This window comes from Littorina saxatilis, linkage group LG7, assembly GCF_037325665.1.
Source record: "Littorina saxatilis isolate snail1 linkage group LG7, US_GU_Lsax_2.0, whole genome shotgun sequence".
Classification (NCBI taxonomy): Eukaryota; Metazoa; Mollusca; class Gastropoda; order Littorinimorpha; family Littorinidae; genus Littorina; species Littorina saxatilis.
Window position 1 is genome coordinate 34,089,881 of NC_090251.1, and position 26,162 is coordinate 34,116,042.

The 26,162-nt window shown below is 41.4% G+C and overlaps 1 protein-coding gene across 9 annotated transcripts in view; it reads left to right on the plus strand.

Annotated features, from left to right (window-relative positions):
- Positions 1 to 26,162, plus strand: part of LOC138971249 (tetratricopeptide repeat protein 17-like) — an 80,751-nt gene that overhangs the window by 24,176 nt on the left and 30,413 nt on the right. For 2 of the 9 annotated variants that reach the window (XM_070343941.1, XM_070343940.1), the window contains exons 15-21: positions 2,775 to 2,999; positions 3,396 to 3,677; positions 3,989 to 4,142; positions 5,272 to 5,322; positions 14,831 to 14,908; positions 16,419 to 16,516; positions 21,984 to 22,085. In XM_070343941.1, coding sequence (XP_070200042.1) covers positions 2,775 to 2,999; positions 3,396 to 3,677; positions 3,989 to 4,142; positions 5,272 to 5,322; positions 14,831 to 14,908; positions 16,419 to 16,516; positions 21,984 to 22,085 — 990 coding nt within the window. The remainder of the gene's footprint in view (positions 1 to 2,774; positions 3,000 to 3,395; positions 3,678 to 3,988; positions 4,143 to 5,271; positions 5,323 to 14,830; positions 14,909 to 16,418; positions 16,517 to 21,983; positions 22,086 to 26,162) is intronic. The other 7 variants (XM_070343946.1, XM_070343947.1, XM_070343948.1 and 4 more) reach the window with 5 other exon arrangements.

The following is a 26,162-nucleotide window of genomic DNA, read 5'->3' on the forward strand; positions in this document are numbered from 1 at the left end:
TACACGCAGTTCGACGCTACATTTTTTTTACTGATTTTCCGACATTTAACGAGAGAAAAAAAACAAAAAAACAATCCTCACTTGCTCTCTTCCTCAGGAAATTTGAACATCCTGAAGCCTTTGGCATGTGAGTTTGAGCAATTGATGGCCAAAGACCATGCCCCGCTGTGTTTTCTTTTTGGTGCGGCCATGGTTGTGCTGCACGATATCGCTACTGCTGTGGAAAGGGAAAGTAGGTTTTTACATGTTTCCGCGTGGTGGCGCCACGGGGCTTCCTGTTTCAATTTTCAGCGCCGAATGAAGCGTCTCTGTGTACTCTACAGTCTCTGGTATCGTCAAGGATAATGACCCAAAACGCGACTTACGACCGAGCTTTTTGGGATAATTTACGACTTTTGCGCATATTTCGAGCAGACGAAAACACAACATGGCGGCTCTCGCTCCTCCAACTATTCCGAGAAGAAATAAAAACGAAATCTCGCGCACGCGAGATCCTGATACATCCGGTTTTTTTCTGCACGCTATCTTGTCACGACGACTGTCTTGTTGACAAACGAAGATTCGCGAAAGAAAAAGAAAAGCGCCGACTCTTGAGTAGAGAGCTAATAAAGTAATCGCTAATCGAGCGAAGTGGCAATCCGCGGCGACTTCCTTGGGAGTCGGGAATACGAAAATCCTGTGTGTCGTCAAGGATAATGACTCGGTGTTATCTAGATGGTGAGAAGGATAGCGAAGCGAAAGTACGCAAAGAGAGGAGCCTGCACGAAGACCTCAACGATCGTGGTGAAGTTTAGCGATGCAAGGCGACGAATCATTCATATGAGCGGAAAGATGATTCGGGAGAAAAGTCGTTATGCTTTCTATCGAGTTAGGACATTCGGATTTTACTGGTTGCGCCACAATGTCAAATGTGCTTCACTCAGCGGGGAGCGAGCATTACGCCATGAGTAAATTTTTTTGAAATTTGAGTTCAAGTTGTTCTGCTGTAATGTGTTTGGGTGTGTGTGTGCTTGTGTGTGTGGTTTTTGACTCACATGCGAAGCAAAAGTGAGTCTATGTACTCACCCGAGTCGTCCGTCCGTCCGGACGTCCGGACGTCCGGAAAACTTTAACGTTGGATATTTCTTGGACACTATTCAGTCTATCAGTACCAAATTTGGCAAGATGGTGTATGATGACAAGGCCCCAAAAAACATACATAGCATCTTGACCTTGCTTCAAGGTCAAGGTCGCAGGGGCCATAAATGTTGCCTAAGAAACAGCTATTTTTCACATTTTTCCCATTTTCTCTGAAGTTTTTGAGATTCAATACCTCACCTATATATGATATATAGGGCAAAGTAAGCCCCATCTTTTGATACCAGTTTGGTTTACCTTGCTTCAAGGTCAAGGTCACAGGAGCTCTTCAAAGTTGGATTGTATACATATTTTGAAGTGACCTTGACCCTAAACTATGGAAGATAACTGTTTCAAACTTAAAAATTATGTGGGGCACATGTTATGCTTTCATCATGAGACACATTTGGTCACATATGATCAAGGTCAAGGTCACTTTGACCCTTATGAAATGTGACCAAAATAAGGTAGTAAACCACTAAAAGTGACCATATCTCATGGTAGAAAGAGCCAATAAGCACCATTGTACTTCCTATGTCTTGAATTAACAGCTTTGTGTTGCATGACCTTGGATGACCTTGACCTTGGGTCAAGGTCACATGTATTTTGGTAGGAAAAATGTGTAAAGCAGTTCTTAGTGTATGATGTCATTGCTAGGTTTAGTTATTTGACCTTGACCCTGAAGGTCAAGGTCATGTAAAGGTCAAGGTCAAGCATGTGAGTCGTATGGGCTTTGCCCTTCTTGTTTTGATATGACAGTAAACTGCAACTGTGTGTTTGTGTGTAAACATGACAGTACATACACTGCAACCAAATTCATGACCGACCGGCCAAAAACTCAAACCCCCCTTTTAAGACCCCCCCTTTTTACGACCTAATTTTCAAGGTTTTTCCAAAGTCGTAAACAGGGGGTTCTACTGTACTTTAACTTTCCTTGCTTGTTTGTTTTTTATGCTGGTGTTTGATTACTGCAGAAGTTACCATCAGGATAAAACAGTGATACAGTTTTCAGAATGGGGTTTGTGATCTCTTGTAAGAATTGAGAATACAGTCAAACTTGCCCTTGTGACCACCTCTGGGATGAGACACCTGCCCACAATGACCACTCCAAAAGATCCCGGATGAGCCTTTCTAATGGAGAATTTACCTTTTCACAGCGACCATCTGTTAGTCCCTTGGGTGGTTGTTATGGACAGGTACTTCTTCTCTGTTCATGGGCTGAAACTCCCACATTCACTCATGTTTTTGCACGAGTGGGCTTTTACATGTATGACCGTTTTCATCCCGCCATTCAGGCAGCATACGCCAATTTCGGGGGAAGCATGCTGGGTATTTTCCTGTTTCTATAACCGAACTCTGACATGGATTACAGGATCTTTTCTGTGCGCTCTTGGTCTTGTGCTTGCGTGTACACACGAAGGGGGATAAGGCACTAGCAGGTCTGCACATAAGTTGACCTGGGAGATCGGGAAAACCTCAAGCCTTAACCCACCAGGTGGCTGTGACTGGTATTTGAACTCACGACCTTCAGATTAGGAGGCCAATGTCTCTTCCACAACGCCACTGTGCCTGTCATGGACAGGTACAACTTTATTTTGTTGTACAATTTCGCCTACACAAAACAACAGATCTCTCAATCTCATTTCTCCAATCCACAGAACATTGGGCCACAGTGGGTGCTGTACAACCTGGCAGGACTGTACTGGAGGATCATTGGCAACAACTACCATGGGGTGGAGTGCCTCCGTCGCTCCCTGCACCTCAGTCCCCCGGACTACCGCGACGTGCCGCTCAACAACCTGGCCAACATCCTGTACCGCTGGGGCCGCATCGACGACGCCCTCGTTGTCATGAAGGACGCTCTCAACATCAGTGACTTCGAGGTACTGGGCAGTGTGGTGTGGGTGGCTGTTGGATGAATTTGTTGTGATTGTACACGATGAATATTTAGCTGTACAAATTTGTCTTGATTGTAAAAGATGAATGTTCAGCTGTACACATTTCTCTTGATTGTAAATGACAAATGTCCAGCTTTGTTTACCTACAAGAGCGTAGGATTTTTCAGTGATGCAAACATTCAAACCCAACAAGTTTTCATCTCTTTTGAGAGTGAATGTTCAGAGGTGTGCATTTTTAAACCCAACAAGTTTACACCTGTTTTGAAGGTGAATTATGAGATGTGCACTTTTAAACCCAACGAGTTGTCACCTGTTTCATAGTGACTTTTCAGAGAAGCACACATTCAAACCCAACAAATTTATTCTCGTCAAATTTTCCAGCCCAACTCGAACATGCTGTACGCTCACTTACTGTGGGCCAGCAGCAACCACTCTGGCGCCGTCTGGCACTACCGCCGCGCCCTGGAGGTGCAGCCAGAGTTGCAGGAAGCGTTCAACAACCTGCGCGCCCTGCGGTGCTACCTCAAGTACCACCAGGCCGCTCAGAGTGCAGCCCCTATCGAGACCCCCACCACCCCGCTCACCCACAACTGTGCCCAGAAACCCAACCCTGCCACCCCCAACCCTGGGGGGCAGACTGAGAGCCGTGTCATCTGCAAAACCGTGAGTGTGGTTGGTGTGATTTGCATGTGCGTGTGTGTTTGCGTGGTGCTGTTTTTGAGACATCCCAAAATCAGAGAAAATTGTGTCTTTAAAAGCGACAGTCTCAAACTGACGGCAAATTCACAGACTTCATGAAAAGAAAATGTATAATTATTTTTCTTCGATTTGTTCAGCGGTTTCCCTATGTTTGTATCTGCTTTGACTTGTGCTTTACCATGTATTTGTAGTTGTACAAGGCCAGCAGCCACTTATTATTGATAAGCTATTCACCATTATTATCATTGTTATTATTGTAATCATACACTACACAGGAAAATGGGGAGGAGAAGTGCATCATAGAGACACGGATGCGTAACAAGGCGGGGGACTGCAACGGTCAGTGCACACAGACCTGCACCATCACCCCCGTCAAACTGGACACCTGTGCTGGTTTGCCCGGTGACGTCAGTCTGGACGCTCTGCCTGGTCAGTACCCGCTTTGTTGTTTTTTTGTGTTTGTTTTCAAAGAATGTTGTTAGTTGAGCTTGCGGGTAAGGGTGAGGGGGGTGATAGAACTACAGCGATTGTGTGTGCTTCTGTGGTGTGTGCTTCTGTGTGTGTGAGTGTGTGCATGTGTGTGTGTGTGAATGTGTGCATGTGTGTGTGTGTGTGTGCTTATGTGTGTGTGCTTATGTGTGTGTGCTTCTGTGTGTGTGTGCTTCTGTGTGTGTGAGTGTGTGCATGTGTGTGTGTGTGTGTGTGAGTGTGTGCATGTGTGTGTGTGTGTGCTTCTGTGTGTGTGCTTATGTGTGTGTGCTTCTGTGTATGTTTGTGTGTGAGCTTCTGTGTGTGTGTGCTTCTGTCTGTTTCTGTGTATGTGTTTCTGTGTGTATGTGCTTCTGTGTGTGTGCTTCTGTGTGTATTTGTGTGTGTGTGCTTTGGTGCGTATGTGCTTCTGTGTGTGTGTGTGTGTGCTTCAGTGTGTTTGTGTTTGTGTGTATGTGTTGCTGTGCCAATTGTTTCATGTTACATTGTCTTGCTTCGCTTGTAGTGGAGAAAGGTATCCATAGACATTAAGCATGTCATTTCTCTTGATCGGATCCTGTACCATTTTATGCTGCAGAAAAATGTAGATGTTCAGATAAAGATTGCGTGTGGTTTGATTATTGTGTTGTTTTGGCTGTATTATCATTTGGTTTATTCAAACAATCTGTGTGTAGAGTATCGATATTGTAACTGTGAGCTATTAGTTTATGTTGACAGTTTGAAAGAACTCAAATTTTGTCGCCCTGCAGTCAGAAATCAGCGTTATATTCAGATACTTATACTGTCTGGTTTTGAACAAGTTTCATGATAGGGAGAGGTTTTCTTTGTATTGTCTTTGTGTTTGCTATTTTGTCATTAAGTTTGCACACTAGCATGCTAGTTTGCACATGTTAATCTCCGTGCCAAAGAGTGTAGGTGAAATCTAGCTTTATTTAGCTGAATTTGACACTGTTGTTTTCGTTTTGTTTCACAAATGTAGATTTCCAGTTTGTATTTACTATGACATGTGGTTGTTGTTTAATCTTACCAATCTCCTCTAACCTGTGTCCTGTAACTTTGTGCTGAGCAGTGAGTGAGAGAAAGCAACATAGGGTCTACAGAATTGGCGCAAACATGAATGGTATCTAACATCGTTTTATATCTCTTCCCTCCCCTTTCCCTTCAGCTTGGAGACCCGGAACCCTTTCACTTACAGTCTATCTTCCATACACACTTCCACATTTTCCTGAGAATGTTAAAGGCACTCCCGTTCACCGTCTCAGATCTGCCCAGGCTTTTACATGGGATAAAATCATCCGTCCACTAGGTCACATACCCACAATTAACAGCCTGGGTGCTATCTGTGGGAATTTTTCGTGGGAATTTTTTGATGAATTCTGCTCTGCACAAGAAGTAGTCCAGCTGTAGATTTTTGGGTATGTGTCTCAGTAGAAGGTTGATCGTATTCTATGTACAAGCCTGAGTAGTCCCTCCTTGGTTTACATGGGTACCTTTGACCTGGTGGTGTGAAGAGGTCAAGATGGCGGTCAGTGTGCTGTCCGTACAGCTGGGCTTGGTCAGCAGGAGCTTTGTGCATTCTTTTTCTCTTTGAGCTTTGGTTTCGAGTTAATGGGTTTTGTTTGATGTCATGTTTTCCCTCCTTTTCTGGGGGTAAAAGCGTCTAGAATAACTGATAAACCAAGAATTAACTTGACGGTTGTCTTTTCTTCACTGAAAGTCATTAGTCAATCAGCAGTTAAGGCAAATGCAATTCCATGTTATATTAGTTGCACATGATATGAAAGCCCACTTAGGCAATGACACTTTCTACCCACTGAAAACTGACCTTCCCGAAACTCCTAGGTCCCACACATGTTTCACATGCGCTTTTGATCATCATTCATGGGATTTCCCCTTTTGAATGATTTTATTTTATTTCATTATTACAATAAGATTGAAATTATGCACTCCTGGGGAACATTATGTATGATTTTTCTGTTTGCTTGTTTTCAGTTTGCCTGGCAGTGAAAGGAAAACTTAATGAAATGAGGCTACAACAAGATCTGAGAGAAAAAGGGATGTAAGCGCTGTAAAGTTATCCAACATGTGCAACAAGAGTAAAGGAGAGTTCTGTGGAGCCAATCTCCCAGCACCTGCATGAAGGTTGCTTGTTCATGTCAATGCTTGCTATTCTCTCGGGTGTCAGGAGGTTGGTTCCACGTACCCCTCACTCTTGTTGCACATGTCATACACATGCATTTAGAGCGCTTACGTCCCTTGTTTCTTACATCTAGCAGTGAAAGGGTTATCTTGGTTTTTATTGGGATATTATTTGTCTGGTACCTTATACCCTTCTCGGTTTTTGTTTCAAACAACCCCCTCCCCACCCTGCCCCTCCCCTTTCCCCGTCACCCCTCTCTTCTTCTATATATATATACGACTTGTGTCTGTCTGTCTCTGTGTGTGTGTGTGTGTTCGCTATGCCAAGCCAAAGTTATCGATGGATCTGCTTCAAATTTGGTGGGCATATTCAGGTAGACCCCGGACACAACCTGGTCGATGAGAATTTTCAACACGTGCTCAGCGCTGAACCGATTTTGGTTTTTCTGTTCATCTTCCCAGATCCATTCCCACTAACTCTTCCTTATCTTCTCCAGTGTTTTGCGTTTATCTCCCTTCCTTTGTGTGGTGTCAATCCATATTCCGGTTACTACGTTACTATTTTAGAATGTCACTGCACTGTCCAGAGCGCTTTCCTTGCACCCGTAAGTTGTCCTCATTGTAAAAGTGCAAAGGTCGAATCAATTTATAGCTACGCGAAAAATACACTGTCATCTATCTCTATATATTTATAGATATAGATATAGATCTATATATATATACGACTAGTGTCTGTCTGTCTGTCTCTTCGCGATGCACGGCCAAAGTTCTCGGTGGATCTTTTTCAAATTTGGACACCGTATTCAGCTACACCCCGGACACAACCTCATCGATGAGATATTTCAACATGTGCTCTCAGCGCGAAGCGCTGTGTGCGCTGAACCGATTTTTGTTTTGTTTTTTTGTTTGTTGTCTGGATCCACTACCAGTAACTCTTCCTTATCTTCTCCAGTGTTTTCAGCCGCGATTATCTCCCTTCCTCCGTGTGGCGTCAATCCATATTCCCGTTACTACGTTACTATTTTTAGAAGGTCACTGCACGTTACTATTTTTAGAAGGTCTCCAGTGTTGTTGCGCGTTTATCTCCTTTCCTGCGTGCGCCGGCAAAGCCGGCGTACATCCGGCAGAGCCGGGTCCCACGCGCAGCCTGGTATTCGGCTCTACTTCTTCCCGGCAAAGCAGGTACCCGGCGAAGCGGGTAATCATCTAGTATATATATATGAGGCTTTGCCAAAAGGTGCTGGGGGGGTGCTTGGACATTTGTGACAAACTAAACCTTTTCAGTTGATTTTTTTTGGTGTTTTAAGTGATACATTAGTCTTTGATGAACACATTTGTGTAATAAAAGAATGGTTTGTGCATTTGGGAAATGTGTACGGTTTGATAATATGCCATAAAACGCCAATTTTGAGAAAAGCCACATGTGCAACAAAACTGACCACAGAAGCCATTAATATCATTTCATACAACTGGTAATGATTTATTTCTAGTAAACAGACCCTGCAGAAGCATTATCAGTCTTTAAAAGTACATTTGGAGCCAAATCTTGAATGCAGTGTCACGTAATGTCGCAAAACGCTCAAACATCATAAAAGTCAAAACTGATACTTTCTGCTAAGTAACCACAAGAAGTATAAACCCTAAAATAAAATATAACACTTCAACAGAAACACTGACACATGTTAAAAATATCCCTAAAAGTTGTTACAGTTTGCTCAAACTAGTTAAACATGTTGTTGTAGGTGTCACGTGTTACAAAAATATTGATGGACATGAAAATATTCATAATATTTGAAATAACAACCAGAATGTTATACATACACTAACTTTTCATTTACAATCTAAAGATTAGGTTATTTATGGAATATGAAAACAGAAACAATAGCAAAACATGTTAAAAGCAAGTCATAACAGCATTCTACGTGTCACATGTTACACTGTGTGAGTGGACATGAAATTATTCAAAATGTTATAAATGACAACTGTGATATTAAATAGACCTTTAGGATACATTCATATTTTGAAGATTAGGTAATTATGGAACATCAAAGCACCACAAAAAAAGTAACATCATGTTCAAAACAGGTCAAATCTGCGTTCTACCTGTCACGTGTTACATGGAGTCAGTGGACATGAAATCAATGAAAATGTCAAAAATAACTACAATATTCAAACAGACATTTAGAATACAGTTTTAACCTAATGTCTATGTACATCTGGAACAAGGTTCTCAATCAAATCGAATTTTTTTAATTAGTTGTACGTAAAATCCTAGCAAAATCCAAATTTTAAAAAAAAAAACTTTGATTTTTTTATGTTGGGGAGGGGGGGGGGGGGTGGTGTTAAAACAATCTCATGAAAATATTCCTTCCCCCTGCTAACCCAAAAGCATTTTTTCAGCTTTGGCTACAATATTTACAAGGACATAAATGTCTCCTCCTAAATCGTTGCACGGATATGAACGTATCCTCCTGAATCGTAACACGGATATTAACAAAAACAGAGGATCGAATTTTTCTTCAATCAAATTTGCCTCCAAAAGTAGCAAGCAGTTGTATATAGGTTACACAATATGCAAGATAATCAGAACTCGGAGTGTGTAAGCTATTTATCCCATTACTCCGACGTTTTCATTAAAAACACTTACTTTTTCCACTAAAACCTGCCCGTGCCTGTTTTCAGCTTGCCAAAAGCCTCCGCAGTCGAAATTCATGTCAATGAATTCATGCGCATAGCTAGTTCCCATTTGTCAGCATAATGGACGGCGTCATTCGACTTGTATGTAGCCTAGACATTCAGTCATTCAAATTGCTTATAAAAAGGTCTGCTATCTGCTTTTACATTTTGAAAGTCATTTTAAAATATCCTTGTGTATCATGTATATGACATCGACTTTCGTTATACTCAATTCGGCATACCGGGTTTATATTTTTACCAGAATTGCGCACGATAATGGCAGCGCAACAAATTCAGTTCGGGCCGTGCTGGTTTGATCGTTGACCCAAGTCAGTTTGCATGCAGTGTTACTGTTTGTCAGTCGGGGATAGAAATGTTGGCTGTCATCGCGCTGTTATGTTTTGGTTTTCACACGTGGATCACTTACATATTCAGTCGGTCGGGTTTTGTGTGTGTGTGTGTGTGTGTGTGTGTGTGTGTGTGTGTGTGTGTGTGTGTGTGTGTGTGTGTGGCCACCCTTCGTGGTCGGCTGGGCGTTAAGCAAACAAACAAACAAACAAACTCTCTCTCTCTCTCTCATTCTCTCTCTCTCTCTTTCTCTCTCTCACTCTCTCTCTCTCTCTCTCTCTTTCTTTCTTTCTTTCTTTCTTTCTTTCTTTCTCTCTCTCTCTCTCTCTCTCTCTCTCTCTCTCTCTCTCTCTCTCTCTCTCTCTCTCTCTATCTCTCTCTATCTCTCTCTCTCTCTCTCTTCAGGAACCGACAAGGAATAAGATGAAAGTGTTTTTAAATTGATTTCGAAAATTTAATTTTGATAATAATTTTTATATTTTTAATTTTCTGAGCTTGTTTTTAATCCAAATATAACATATTTATATGTTTTTGGAATCAGAAAATAATGGAGAATAAGATGAACGTAAATGTGTATCGTTTTATAAAAACTTTTTTTTTTTTACAATTTTCAGAGTTTTAATGACCAAAGTCATAAATTAATTTTTAAGCCACCACGCTGAAATGCAATACCGAAGTCCGGGCTTCATCGAATATTACTTGACCAAAATTTCAACCAATTTGGTTGAAAAATGAGAGCGTGACAGTGCCGCCTCAACTTTCACGAAAAGCCGGATATGACGTCATCAAAGACAGTTATAAGAAAAAATGAAGAAAAAAAGTCTGGGGATATCATACCCAGGAACTATCAAGTCAAATTTCATAAAGATCGGTCCAGTAGTTTAGTCTGAATCGCTCTACACACACACACACACACACACACACACACACACACACGCACACACCACGACCCTCGTCTCGATTCCCCCCTATACGTTAAAACATTTAGTCAAAACTTGACTAATTGTAAAAAGTAGTCCATCTGTAAACTCTGAATATGCAGATGACCTCCATAAATTATTCAATTGTACTCTGAAATCAAAGACAATGACCAATGACAGTTGAGATCGAAACTCGGTTGTGATGGGATATCCATAGGATATCCATATGGTTGTGATGGAATATTCAGAATAATCACCTCCTCAGCTAACAGAGATAAAGAGGCAGGTCATGGGATAATATAAGCTAATTCAATTCGTCGGGAGAAGAATTATGGGCAAGTGTCAAACATTAGATCTACAAAGTGTCAAACGTTACGTATAGATCTACACCTTACCCTGAACAGACAGTACAATATTTTCTCAACTTTACGGCTCGTCGTCTCCATGATTTCAATCGAATCGGTGACCGGAAACGCCAAAGAAGCAAAGCTAGTGGTTTCCACGCTTTTGTATAAAATACTCGCGAAACTTCTTTGTGAAAATTGCAAAAATAACAAAATGTGTCAAACGTTACTTTCGGACATTAAACTCCATCGATTCTTTTTAGCTGCTAGATACAATAACTTCGCAAATTCTGACTCAAATGCAACACACTGCTTTTATTTCCTCGAACACGAAACTATCGTTTTCATCCAAAATGGCGGCCATTCAAAGCACCAAGACCGGCGAAAATCGAATCTGTAAACAAGTTGGTCTGCGGACATGAGGCCTTCGAAAATAACCGGGTATTTACTGGGCGAGGTTTTCGGTAAATTCTGGTTCTAATTACGATTGTTGCACATTCTACTAAGAGTTGCATGCTTAGACTGTATGAAATACGCTGATTAAAACCGATAAAGTGATGCAGACCATGAAAAATCGAAAATTTCCCGAGGACACCAAAATGTCCAAAATTTTTCGGGGCCGTTTCTGGTGTATGTTTGAAACATTTTATTTTTTATTTAACATTCACAACAACAACAGGCTTCAAAACATTAAAAAAAGCATTCATCAAACTCCCTTTTTCAAAGCACAATACATGTAAACATGTTGGGGTAATCCATTTAATTACACTTGCTTTCCAAAAATACATGGGTCCGAAATGGCACCTTTTGGCAAAGGCTCATATACGGCTTCTCTGTGTGTGTGTGTGTGTGTGGAGGCAACACCTGTGGATTGTAGAGTTCTGTTTGTGATGCGGTCTGGTGGCTTTTGTCTGTCTGTATGTTCTGGCCTTTGAGAAGCCATAACAGTTAATATAGGGCTTAGAAATAAGCTCTAAAATTCTCAATCCCGTTTGAGAGGACTTCGCCTTCAAAGGTGATTGTGGTGTTTCGGCACTTGGTTACATTTGACGTCGTCGACAGGGATGGGACTCGACATGATATGTTCAGGAATGGCATTATGGCCACAGAATCATTTTCGTGCTGTTTCCATTCCACCAACCTGGGACGGACCTAAGCTTGGCGGGTCCATGGTTCGGAACTTTGGGGACAAAGTTCATTCAAAGGGGGTCGAGTGTGACAGGGAGACTACCGTCGCCCTTCACAGCAGACTCTGCAGAGTTGTTCGCCTTAGAAGTTGTGGGCTTTCCTTGCACGTACCCGTAAGTTGTCCTCACTGTAAAAGTGCAAAGGTCGAATCTATTTATCGAAAAATCCACTGTCATCTATCTCTATCTATCTATATATGAATACGACTTGTGTCTGTGTGTGTGTGTGTGTGTGTGTGTGTGTGTGTGTGTGTGTCCGCGATGCACGCCCAAGGTTCTCGATGGATCTGTTTCAAATTTGGTGGCCATATTCAGCTACACCCCAGACACAACCTGCTCGATGAGATATTTCAACACGTGCTCTCAGCGCACAGCGCTGAACCGATTTTGGTTTTTCTCTGGATCCATTCCCAGTAACTCTTCCTTATCTTCTCCAGTGTTTTCAGCGTTTATCTCCCTTCCTTCGTGTGGCGTCAATCCATATTCCCGTTACTACGTTACTATTTTTAGAATGTCACTGCACTGTCCAGAACGCTTTCATTGCACCCATTAGTTGTCCTTACTGTAAAAGTGAAAAGGTCGAATCAATTTATAGCCACGCGAAAAATACACTGTCATCTATCTCTATATATTTATAGATATAGATATACATATATATATATACGGCTTCTCTGTGTGTGTGTGTGTTTGTGTGTGTGTGTGGGCAACACCTGTGGATTGTAGAGTTCTGTTTGTGATGTGGTCTGGCGGCTTTGGTGTGTCTGTATGTTCAGGCCTTCCTTCGAGAAGCCATAACAGTTATTCTCAATCCCCCGTTTGAGTGGACTTCGCCTTCAAAGGTGATTGTGGTGTTTCGGCACTCGGTTACATTTGGCGTCGTCGACAGCGATGGGACTCAACATGAAATGTTTAGGCCACTGAATCATTTTCGTGCTGTTCCCATTCCACCTGGGAGGGACCTAAGCTTGACGGGTCCATGGTTCGGAACTTTGGGGACAAAGTTCATTCAAAGGGGGTCGAGTGTGACAGGGAGACAGTACCGGCGCCCTTCACAGCAGACTCTGCAGAGTTGTTCGCCTTAGAAGTTGTGGGCTTGCATGTGCCCGTAAGTTGTCCTTACTGTAAAAGTGCAAAGGTCGAATCTATTTATCGAAAAATCCACTGTCATCTATCTCTATATATTTATATATATATACATAGATATATACGGCTTCTGTGTCTGTGTGTGTGTGTGTGTGTGTGTGTTTGTGTGTGTGTGTGTGTGTGTGTGTGTGTGGAGGCAACACCTGTGGATTGTAGAGTTCTGTTTGTGATGGGGTCTGGCGGCTTTTGTCTGTCTGTATGTTCTGGCATTTGAGAAGCCATAACAGATAATATAGGGCTTAGAAATAAGCTCTAAAATTATCAATCCCGTTTGAGTGGACTTCGCCTTCAAAGGTGATTGTGGTGAACCGCCACGCTGTCTGTCTCTGTCTCGTGATTCACCCCGGCGAAGCCGGGTATTCCTCTAGTATATTTATATACTAGATGAATACCCGCTTCGCCAGGTACGGCTTCGCCGGGAAGAAGTCGAGCCGAATACCCGGCTGCGCCGGGGACCGGGTGTACGCCAGCTTCGCCGGTGCACCGCACGAAGGAAGGGAGATAAACGCGCAAAACACTGGAGAAGAGTAATACCCGGCTTCGCCGGGACAGTGACCTTCTAAAAATAGTATAACGGGAATATGGATTGAGCGTTGTCGACAGTGACCTTCTAAAAATAGAAACAGGAATATGGATTGACGCCACACGAAGGAAGGGAGATAAACGCTGAAAACACTGGAGAAGATAAGGAAGAGTTACTGGGAAAGGATCCAGAGAAAAACCAAAATCGGTTCAGCGTTGCGCGCTGAGAGCACGTGTTGAAATATCTCATCGAGCAGGTTGTGTCCGGGGTGTCGCTGAATATGGCCACCAAATTTGAAAGAGATCCATCGAGAACTTTGGCCGTGCATCGCGGACACACACACACACACACACACACACACACACACACACACACACACACACACACACACACACACACACACACACACACACACACACACACACACACACACACACACACAAGTCGTATATATATTTAGATATAGATAGATATATACGGCTTCTGTGTCTGTGTGTGTGTGTGTGTGTGTGTGTGTGTGTGGAGGCAACACCTGTGGATTGTAGAGTTCTGTTTGTGATGGGGTCTGGCGGCTTTTGTCTGTCTGTATGTTCTGGCCTTTGAGAAGCCACAACAGTTAATATAGGGCTTAGAAATAAGCTCTAAAATTATCAATCCCGTTTGAGAGGACTTCGCCTTCAAAGGTGATTGTGGTGAACCGCCACGCTGTCTGTCTCTGTCTCGCGATTCACCCGGCGAAGCCGGGTATTCTAGTTCATATATATGTCAATTGTCATGTGTTCCTTGTTTCATGGACTGAGTGTATGGATGGTGCTGGGAATCATTGTAGATTGTTTTAATCATTTTCTTTTTGTTCTCAGAAAGAATGTTCATTCTTTCATATTTGTAAGTTATTTTATTGCTACAGGCAACAGGAATGTCCATTATTGTATACTGGTGTAGGCATAAATGTCATTTTAGTCCTAACTTTTAGTCTAAATGAAAGACTATGACATCAGTTTTAAGGCTAAACAAAGACCTTGGTGGCAAGCGTCCCATCTCGTTGCCAGACTGTTACACTCACGTCCGCTTGGTGCATGGGTGTCAAGCAACCACAATGCCTCTAAAGACGTCCCTTTTTATAACCACCTTATGATCTTTGTCAGACCATTATAAAACTATTTCTTTTTACCTTATTGTACTTTTTAATAATAGCACATTTAAAGAGACGTGTGTGAGGGATAGGGAGGTTCATAATTAACCTACTGTACATAGAAGTGTGTGTGTGTGTGCATGTGTGTTTTTAACGAGAAGCAAATGTCGTCAATGTTTTGACAGAGTGGCGTAAAATAAACTATCTTATCATCAGGGGGCAGTAACCAGCAGCAGTGCGGACAGCAGAAGGGACAGCAGTTTTCTGCCGAGGGGGAGGAGCTGCTCTGTGAGTGTACTGTTCACCATTTTCATTTTTTTTAGACTGTTTTTTCAACAAGGTTTTTTTCATTGTTGGTTATACACAATCGTTTCACAAATACAACGTATACAATGATAACATTAGCAAAAACCTTACGAAGAAGTTCTAAGACATATAAACAATACACATACAAGTCCAATCACAACATGACTGTTACTGTTGCTGTTGAAGGGGAGAGGTGGTACGAAGAATTTCTACTGGATGTTTGCACTTTTTCTTGCAATATTTGTATGTATTATCAAGCAAAAACACATACAAAGACTCATTTGTGCAAATGTTTTGCCTGAGGATCTTTTTATGGGTAAAAACGCTAGATTTTTGACAAAAAAACATAAAACAGCCTATTCTGCTCGAGCGTGATATTTTAGACAGTTCTCAAACTAACAACCTCATATTTTTGTTATGAACTAACAAGTAGTATTTCTCAGTAGTTACAGGGCATTTTTATGAGTATCAGCCTTAGTTCCCAGTAAAAACAATTAAATTGGGCGATATTATATTTTTGCATGAAAATCCTATGTTAGGCTTTCATTCCAATTCATAAAAATAAAAAATAAGGTTTTTTTTAAAAAGCGCTTCTGTAACTACGGGGTGAATTCATTTACAATGATTGGAGAAAAAAAATTAGTAGTCTACCACAAGTAGATGGGAAGTGAAGACCATCGCCGTGTGGTTACCGTCCTTGAAAATCACATTCTGAGAAAATTGCATTTGAAAGTTTGTGAAGTGATTTGCTGCGCACAGTGAAGACAGATTGACAAGCCAAGAGTTTGTGTGCATTCAGGTACTTTTCACTGACATTTTCCAATACTCCAAGTACTCTTCACAATCCCCTATCAGTCCAAAGTTGCACATATGGACATCAAACTGATGCTACACTCAATGAAACATCAAGTACAGTGATTATGATCAGCTGGAAATAAGGCGTTTGGAATTTTACTTGCAACTCTTAATGTTCTCAGTTTTATCACAGGAGCAGACAGATATGGTTTCTGCCAATTCTTGTTTTCATCACACAAAAAGTGGCCGAGTTTTGATTGGAAATTGCTTTGAAGTAAGCATTATTTTTTCCAAAACTCATGCAGCTTTAGGTAGGAGGACGTCAGTCGTGCTTCTGCCAAAATAAACTCTAGACATAATGCTGCCCTGACAATTTCAAGGGATTCAATGATCTAGAGGGAGAACAAAATATCGACTTCTTATTGGTGAAATAGAGTCGGGATGAAATCCAACAGATTGTAGCGTTACAGACAATAGAAAGTCTAAGATAGCAGGTTCTTCAAAGAGGGGAAGTCTGAAGATGGAGGGTCTGTGTCTGTAAATGGGGCTTTTTACTCAATCCTCATGATGTGATCAAATAAAAAATTAAAAAAACCAAGAAAGGACAGTTGTTGGAACGTTTGATATTATACAAAACAAAACATGATGGATGTATGTATTCAAGGCCAAAAATGTCAGTGACAATGTTGTGTGTGTGTTGCAGTCAACAGCGACTTCACGGGCAAGCTGGACGAGGTGGCGGAGTACTACGAACGTAAAGGTCTATGCCAGGGCGAGGAGTGCAGCCAGCTCCGTGTTCAGGTCAGGCTCGTTGCTATGGCAACGCTTTGCTTGATTTTCCATTTTGTCCTGTATCTAGAGCTGGGCTTCCTGAGGCAGCGGGGCTAGGCTGTCCCTGTTGTTTTTCCCTGAGTACTCTTATCATCAACAACCAGTCTTGTTCACTGTTCACGAACTACTATTTCATACATTGTTCACATTCTTTTTATTTTTTCAATGAGGGAAGCTGTCTGTTGAGTTGTGAGCTGTCTCTCTCTGTGTCGGTGTGTGTGCGTGCTTATGTTTGCGTGTGTGCCTGTGTGCGCGCGCACATGTGTTCTTGGCAACAGAGAAATCTCTTTGACAGTGTGATTATAAGAAGAAATCAGACAGAGATTGGCCTTTTTTTCAGACTTAATCCTATTTTGTTCGAGAAATGCAGCATTGGATTGAGGTGTGTACTGTGACAGTAATCGGAACGCGTATGGTCAGTTACTTTTTGACGGAGGTGTTACTGCATGTCTTTCATTTATTGGAAGTTTTGGGGGCGTTCCTTGTGTGAAACTTTGTAGGGTATTCGTTCTGTTTTAGGTGGATGATTAAGTTGTAAGGTATGCAATTTCCTGATTGTTTCAGTCTTTCTTTCATATTTCTCGACTTTTTTTAATCTTTTTTTTCATTGCACTACAAACACAATCATTCTTTGTGTATTTCTTGTGCAATTGGTTTCCTTTTTACATTTAGTCAAGTTTTGAATAAATGTTTTAACATTGAGGGGGGAATCGAGACGAGGGTCGTGGTGTGTGTGTCTGTGTGTGTGTGTAGAGCGATTCAGAGAAACTACTGGGCTGATCTTCATGAAACTTGACATGAGAGATCCTGAGTATGGTATCTCCAGACTTTTTTTTCATTTTTTTGATAAATGTCTTTGATGACGTCATATCCGGCTTTTCGTGAAAGTTGAGGCGGCACTGTCACGCTCTCATTTTTCAACCAAATTGGTTGAAATTTTGGTCAAGTAATCTTCGACGAAGCCCGGACTTTGGTATTGCATTTCAGCTTGGAGACTTAAATTTAATTAATGAGTTTGCTCATTAAAGTTGTCATTAAAATCGATTTTTTTGTAAACAGATTTATAATTGATTGCATCGTATTCTTCATCACATTTTGAATCTAAAAATATATACATATGTCATGTTTACTTTTAAAATGTGATCACAATTAACGAAAATAGATTAATTAGTCTTACGATTAATATGTAAGAAATTGATCCAAAAATGATTTCATCTTATTCTTTATCATTTCCTGATTCCAAAAACATATAGATATGATAGGTTGTATTCAAAACAAGCTCAGAAAGTTAACAAGAATACAGAAAAGCGCGCTTTCCTGCTTAGCACAATACGCTACCGCGCTAATCTGGCGTGTCAATATCACTACGTTTTGCACGTGGAAGGTGAGCGATTTCCTTCACGCGGGGATTGACGAAGCTGTACTGTCTTGGTGAAAAAATACAGTGCGTTCAGTTTCATTCCGTGAGTTCGACAGCTTGACTAAATGTAGTAATTTCGCCTTACGCGACTTGTTTTTCTTGCAGGTTTGTAAAATAGTTTACATTTTTTTTGCATACATGTCTTGTTCCAAGATCACAAGTGGTCAAACATGTTGAGTGTGTAGTGTTTTTGTTTGGTTTTTGGTCTAAGTTTGAAGGCCTTAAAAGCAGGTTTATCTGTAGGATTTACCTTCTTGTTTTTTGTGTGTGGAGATCCGGATACTGTGTTGTTTCTTGTAGAACACTTTTGTGTTGGTGGTAAAGTTTTGGTCAGTAACTTTTAAGTATAGCTGAATTTGTGTAGAAGATGGATGGAGAAAGTGTAGTTGTGGCACTTTTGCTTTCTTTTCACCTTCATCATTACTTTTCTTTGTTTAAAAAATACAACATTTATACATGTACGATTTCTTTTTTTTAAATCTTTTCTTTTTCTCGCTTTTATTTTTTTTTCTATTCATCCTCTTTCTTTCTCTCTTCTTCGTCTCTTGGAGATCAGAGATTTTCATTCACGTCCTGCCTAGTCTACAAGCAGGGGAAGAAGGCTCCCATTCATAAGATTTAATATTTTCTTATACCCCAGTAAAAGGAAGGGAGGGGGGGGGGGGGGGGGGGGGGGGGGGGGGGCAAATACTGATTCAGACTCTTTCATCTCGTCAGCATAAGTACCCTTGGAGTAGCGACTAATTTAGTTGCCACATGTCAAAGTATTGGCCCAAGCCACACCACTCATTGTGGCTTATCTAAGCCAAGTGTTTTTCCTCATTCAGATTTGCTGTTGCAGTCGAGATCATTTAACACGAAAAACGATAAGCCAAAAAAAAACATTACGCGAAACATGTTGTCAGTCCCAATCATTCCCTTCATAAACCCTACTAAAAAAAAACATCATAACGCGAAGTAAAACGATTTGAGACTCACGCAAAAAACGTTTATACGAAGCCGATTCTCGGTCTCTTGCACCACCAAACAACTGTTTTTTTCAACTAGTAGCTTCCAAAGCGAGAAGTGTTCACGTGTTTGCACGGCTCATTGAAAGAAAGAATGAAATGGTCGACGTAAACTTAGACTTTATCACGAAGTCGGTACAGCTCCGCGTGCATATTCTTCCCGATAATTCCATAATCTCTCACTTTGGACATTGGAGCAGATGGCACACAAATGTCACGGTGTATCAAGATGCTGAAGCCACTTCCAAAAACACTCTACGGCTTACGCGTGTTTGTTCGGTTGGTTTGTACTTAAAATGGGTATCTTCTATGCTTTAATCATTTCATCACTTCAAAACACGGAAAAAAGCGTCTTCCTTTGGAAATAGAGCCTTTTATTCGCTGTCAGAGAAATGAAGCGACCCGAAAGTCAGACTGCTGCGAAGTTAACAACAACAAGACGCGGGCTGTATTCTTACACAAAAGAGTACTTCCGTTCAAACCGAAAGCTGAAACCGAATCGCGTCAGCAGTTCAAACGAGTTTCGCGAACATCGCTGCAAGTAAACCGATTTCAAAATAGTTTGATAATTTTCGTTATCGCGAAAAAACGTTAACTCGAAAAAAAATATTGGTCCCTTTCATTTTGTGTAAAGCGATCTCGACTGTACTATTAAAGACCTTTTGTTGTTGTCAAAGTCTAAGAATTAAAGGGAAGTAAGCACTGTAAACTTAGAGAACAACAGGTGATTGAGAGTTATGCGGAACCACAGAAGCATTGAAATGAAGAAAAAGACTTTCATCCTCAGTGAAATTCTAATGTTGTAAAGTGATCATTACCAGACTTCACTTGTTCACAATATTTGTTGTTGTTTTTCTACATGTACATGTTGCATACCAACTTGTACACGTTTTTGGCACATTCTAGGCGCCAGATGCTCCGGAAGTAGCTGCATTTTCAACATCGTGCCATACTGTACCGCAAAATGTGCCTGTATGAAACACATGAAACAGAAAACATGGACATGTCAGTGACCTCACCACCTAACACACCGGGAATCTCCGATGGGGTAATTACACTTACAAGTTGAGCAGCACATAGGTGTTTCAAGTACAGTGGTACCTGTGATGTGATGCCCCTCAGATCAGAGAAAAACTTCCAAAAAAGCACACCTGGTTTCCCTTTTTCTATTAAATTCAGAAAGATGTACCTGTTATGAAAAGACATCTGCAATGTAGGGACATTTGGAGCTGTTTTGAAGGATGTCCTTTTATGGCAGGTACAACAGTACCAGTACAGTGGAAACCCCTTGTTTAGCCCCCCCCCCCCCCCCCCCCCCCCGCCCAATTTAAGGTGCCCCTTTTAAGTCTCTGTTTCCTCACATTTTCTGTTCATAACCGCTGTAAATGTTTCCCTTTTTAAGACTTCACCCTTTTAAAACCTGATTTGTTAAAGATTTTTGGATGTCTTAAAAGGGGGTTCCACTCTCTACTATATTTAATTCCACTCTGTGTGTCTGGGAGAATGTCACAGCATACATGTACGTCTACATGTGTTTTATTTTACTTTTGATTTGACTCGCACTACAAGAGCTTCTACCCCCCGCGGGTTAGGGGGAAGAATTTACCCGATGCTCCCCAGCATGTCGTAAGAGGTGACTAACGGATTCTGTTTCTCCTTTTACCCTTGTTAAGTGTTTCTTGTATAGAATATAGTCAATTTTTGTAAAGATTTTAGTCAAGCAGAAATGTTAAGTCCTTTGTACTGGAAACTTGCATTCTCCCAGTAAGGTAATATATTGTACTACGTTGCAAGCCCCTGGAGCAAATTTTTGATTAGTGCTTTTGTGAACAAGAAACAATTGACAAGTGGCTCTATCCCATCTCCCCCCTTTCCCCGTCGCGATATAACCTTCGTGGTTGAAAACGACGTTAAACACCAAATAAAGAAAAGAAAGAAAGAAGAGCTTCTCATGAAAAATTGAAGAAGAAGAAGAAACAAGTCGCGTAAGGCGAAAATACAACATTTAGTCAAGTAGCTGTCGAACTCACAGAATGAAACTGAACGCAATGCAACGCAGCAAGACCGTATACTCGTAGCATCGTCAGTCCACCGCTCACAGCATAGGCAGTGAAATTGACAAGAAGAGCGGGGTAGTAGTTGCGCTGGGAAGGATAGCACGCTTTTCTGTACCTCTCTTCGTTTTAACTTTCTGAGCGTGTTTTTAATCCAAACATATCATATCTATATGTTTTTGGAATCAGGAACCGACAAGGAATAAGATGAAAGTGTTTTTAAATTGATTTGGAAAATTTTATTTTGATAATAATTTTTATATATTTAATTTTCAGAGCTTGTTTTTAATCCGAATATAACATATTTATATGTTTTTGGAATCAGCAAATGATGGAAAATAAGATAAACGTAAATTTGGATCGTTTTATAAAAAACATATTTTTTTTACAATTTTCAGATTTTTAATGACCAAGTCATTAATTAATTTTTAAGCCACCACGCTGAAATGCAATACCGAAGTCCGGGCTTTGTCGAACATTACCCGACCAAAATTTCAACCAATTTGGTTGAAAAATGAGGGCGTGACAGTGCCGCCTCAACTTTCACGAAAAGCCGGATATGACGTCATCAAAGACATTTATCAAAAAAATGAAAAAAACATTCGGGGATTTCATACCCAGGAACTCTCATGTCAAATTTCATAAAGATCGGTCCAGTAGTTTAGTCTGAATCGCTCTACACACACACACAGACAGACACACACACACACACACACACGCACATACACCACGACCCTCGTCTCGATTCCCCCCTCTATGTTAAAACATTTAGTCAAAACTTGACTAAATGTAAAAAACGAAAGAAGAGACGCTGCTCTGAGGTACAACATGGTGTTGGATCACAACACATTGCAGTTGTGTATCTGAACTGCCTGTGGACCTAGTACAGCACGGAACAGAATACACAACTGTCAATACTCTGTCTCAACTGACCGTGGACCTGGTTCACTGTGCAGTGCTTGCTGCCGATGAAGACTCACTCTGGCCTGGTCGCACACGTCATCACGCCTCCCAAACTTTTTGTTCGGCCCATCGCGCTTCACGCCGCACAGTGTGTGGTAGGCCTCCACTCTTGTGTTTGATGGTGTGCTTGCTCATACCAGCCTTGCCTGTCAGTGTGTTAGAGAGTGTGTTCACCGGCATGTCCATGTGTTGGGTGGGTGTGGCTACTCACACGCTTTGGCTTGTTGGAAAATATTAGTGGTCTATTTGAGTTGCATGTGTTTGTGTTTGACGGTGTGGTCGCTCATAGCTCCTGATTTTTCAGTGTGTTAAATAGTGTGTTCACAAGCATGTCAATATATGTGAAGGTGTGGTCGAGCATAGTCTAGAACCTGAATTTGTTGGTGTGTTAGTGTGTTCGCTGGCGTGTTATTCTGTTTAATGAAAGTGTTTTATAGAGTGTATCTTGTGGCATTGTCATGTGTTGGATAGTGTGTTTGGTGGTGTATGTCCTTGCGTTAAAAAAACCGTTGGCTCAGTTTAGTGTTCCAGTGTGCTCGATGACTTGGCCGTTTGCATATCCTTGTACTTGAAGGTGCTGATGTTTTGATTGTTAGGCAGTGTGCTCACTAGCATTTCCTTGTGTTGGAATTTGTGCTTGCTCATGCGACCTAATTTTTCTGTGTGTTAGGTAGAGTGTTGCCAGCGCGTCTTTGTGTTCGAAGATGTGATTACTCGTGTTGTGTTGTGCTTGGAAGGGTGATTTATTAAACATCCTGAGATTTCAGCATGGCATTAGAGTAGCTAACACATTAAGTATCCATTGTATTGGCTCAAGTGTTGCTATTTATTAGCATTGTGGAATGTGTTGACTTTGAGGACTGTCTTTAGGCTTTCTTTACCCTAGCTGGCTTTTCAGTGATCCCGCTAGCCCTTTTCCAAAACAATATTTTTTTGCAACTGCCAATTTTGGCTCTGTCTCACTTAGTTATGCCAACCAGTCAAAGCACATCTACCACACAGTGATTACCTTACAGTCAGGAAGAATACGGTCAAACAAACGATTAACTGTGATGATTTCATTTCCAGTATTTTGACATTTTTCCGATAAAATATAGGAAATTTCTAGTTGACACTATCCTTTTTAGCTGGTCTGAAAGGTCCATGTGTGAAGATGAACAACAGTCTTGTTATTCATTTGGAATTAGGGCAGCTTATAAGTGTTATGTAGTGTATAGTTTTGTTTCCCTAGGCTATCCCCTTAATTTTGTTTCCCTAGGCTATCCCCTTCATTTTGTTACTTTGTGGCATGCTTTTCTTAGTGTCTACTAGTGTGGTTGCTGGTAAATTCTGCCTGCAGTGTTAATGATGGTTTTAGTCCTAACACACACAATTCCCTTGCAGCATGAAATAGCTGTGTTCGCTTGCTTCACATTGATAAATTTAGTAATAAATGTGCTGCTCCGTTGTCTGATCTGAAAACCTGAGTAAAGATTTTTTTCTACTGGAAAGAGCACATGCACACTGATCCTGAACATTCTACACAGCCACATGTGGTGGAGATAAGAGGGGAGGTTGTGCATGTGTGTGTGTGTGTGTGTGTGTGTCTTTAAGTATGTACTTGTGTGTAATTTATGTGTGTGCTTACCAACTTGTATGTGTGTGTGTGGGAACATGTTTGTGTGTGTTTATTTGCGTGCATATGTTTGCATACGTGTTCTAGAGCTCGGTATGTACCAACAGTTATGAATGCAGCGGTGTACCCTAAACCTGTAGTTCTTCTTCTTCTTCTGCGTTCGTGGGCTGAAACTCCCACGTACACTTGTGTTTTTTGCACGAGTGGAATTTTACGTGTATGATTGTTTTTTACCCCGCCAGTTAGGCAGCCATACGCCGTTTTCGGAGGAAGCATGCTGGGTATTTTTGTGTTTCTATAACCCACCGAACTCTGACATGGATTACAGGATCTTTTTTCGTGCACACTTGGTCTTGTGCTTGCGTGTACACACGGGGGTGTTCGGACACCGAGGAGAGTCTGCACACAAAGTTGACTCTGAGAAATAAATCTCTCGCCGAACGTGGGGACGAACTCACGCTGACAGCGGCCAACTGGATACAAATCCAGCGCGCAACCGACTGAGCTACATCCCCGCCCGTACCTGTAGTTAAGAGTTATAATGTTGAGGTGTTGCGTTTAGGTGAGTTGCTTTCTGGGATAAATCGCTGCCTGGTCACGTCAATAGATATGAAAATACCAGCGCACCCTGTTGAGTGCAGTGTCGGAACAAACCCGGAAAGGAAATTTCGCCTTTTTCAGTTGTTTTCATTCAATTTTAAAGTTTTATCTGTTGACGTTTTCGTTACAAAACATGAAAGGTTTTTTCTGTCTGTTGTGACAACCTTATAATCTAAAAACATAATAGCATAATCATACAGAGTTTATGCTGCAGTATTCTTATGTGTCCATCCATTCTAACAAAATAAGGCAAAATAAAAATATAATGTTGGTTTAGGGTAACCCGACCGACCTTATTTTTTCCCTCCGACCCTAAAACTTTTTTATCATTTCTAAAAAAAATACCAACTTTTGGCACATTTTGCTAACCATACGAGACTAAGGGAAGTGACCTCCTTTAAAATCAAATAAATGAAAGAAAGAAAAAAAAGGGAAAAAAAGCCAACCTACTGACCCTACCTTTTTTGGTCACATTTCCCTAAACCAATATATATTTTTATTTGGCCTAAGCAAGCACAAAAGCAACAAGTCACATAAAGCGATACCAAAACATTTAGTCAACCTGTGGGCCTAAAAGATTGAAACTGAACATACTGCATCATATATTCAGGGCTGGGACTTTTCCGCGAATCCGCTGATTTCCGCGGACACAACTTACGAATTCCGCTGGAGTAATCTATTTTTACGCGTCCCATTTCATCACAGTATCTATAACTTGTTGACTGAATGATATGGAGAGAAGTGAAGATGGAACAGAACACTGGAAGCTTGAGAGTTAAATTGTGCTGACTGAAAACTCCTGATAACTAATAGTCATGTTGAACTTCAATGCATTGGGGCGTCACTTGGATCATACTATTGCCAGTATTGGATTATGGATACATGGTTTATTAGTGTGACTTGCAATAATAGGCCGTGAAAAGTAGGATATGCGCCGAAATGGCTGCGATCTGCTGGTCGATGTGAATGCGTGATGTATTGTGTAAAAAATTCCATCTCACACGGCATGAATAGATCCCTGCGCCTTGAGTCCGAGTGGAGATACGCGCGCGATATAAGACTTCATATAATAATTAGTAAGTATGCACCATTAAAATGTTACCATTGTTGTGTGAAAGTGTTTTTTTTGTTTGGTTGACTGGGTGGCCGAGTGGTAACGCACTTGCGCTCGGAAGCGAGAGGTTGCGAGTTCGACCCTGGGTCAGGGCGTTAGCAATTTTCTCTCCCCTTTCCTAACCTAGGTGGTGGGTTCAAGTGCTAGTCTTTCGGATGAGACGAAAAACCGAGGTCCCTTCGTGTACACTACATTAGGGTGTGCACGTTAAAGATCCCACGATTGACAAAAGGGTCTTTCCTGGCAAAATTGTATAGGCATAGATACAAATGTCCACCAAAATACCCGTGTGACTTGGAATAATAGGCCGTGAAAAGTAGGATATGCGCCGAAATGGCTGCGATCTGCTGGCCAATGTAAATGCGTGATGTATTGTGTAAAATAATTCCATCTCACACGGCATAAATAAATCCCTGCGCCTTGAATATGTGCGTGATATAAATTGCATAAAAATAAAAAAATTAAAAAAATCCCTGCGCTTAGAACTGTACCCACGGAATACGCGCGATATAAGCCTCATATTGATTGATATTGATTGATATTTTTTTGTTGGGGGGGGGGGGGGCGGGGGAGTGAAAAGAATGTCTTTTTTTACCTGATCCAAACGAGTTGAATTTTAGTCTCAGAATGCACCAGATTGCACAGATTTTAATGTACCATTTAAAAAAAACTCGGGGGAGCATGCCCCCGAACCCCCCTAGGAAAAGGGGATTTCCTCGTTTATCATCACAAGAGAGTCCCACCCCTGTATATTACTGAGCCTCATGAGCAGTGGGGGGGCTGAAACTCTTCGACCGGGACAGTACAGGCAGTATGATGCTGAATCATGTGGAAGACCGACCA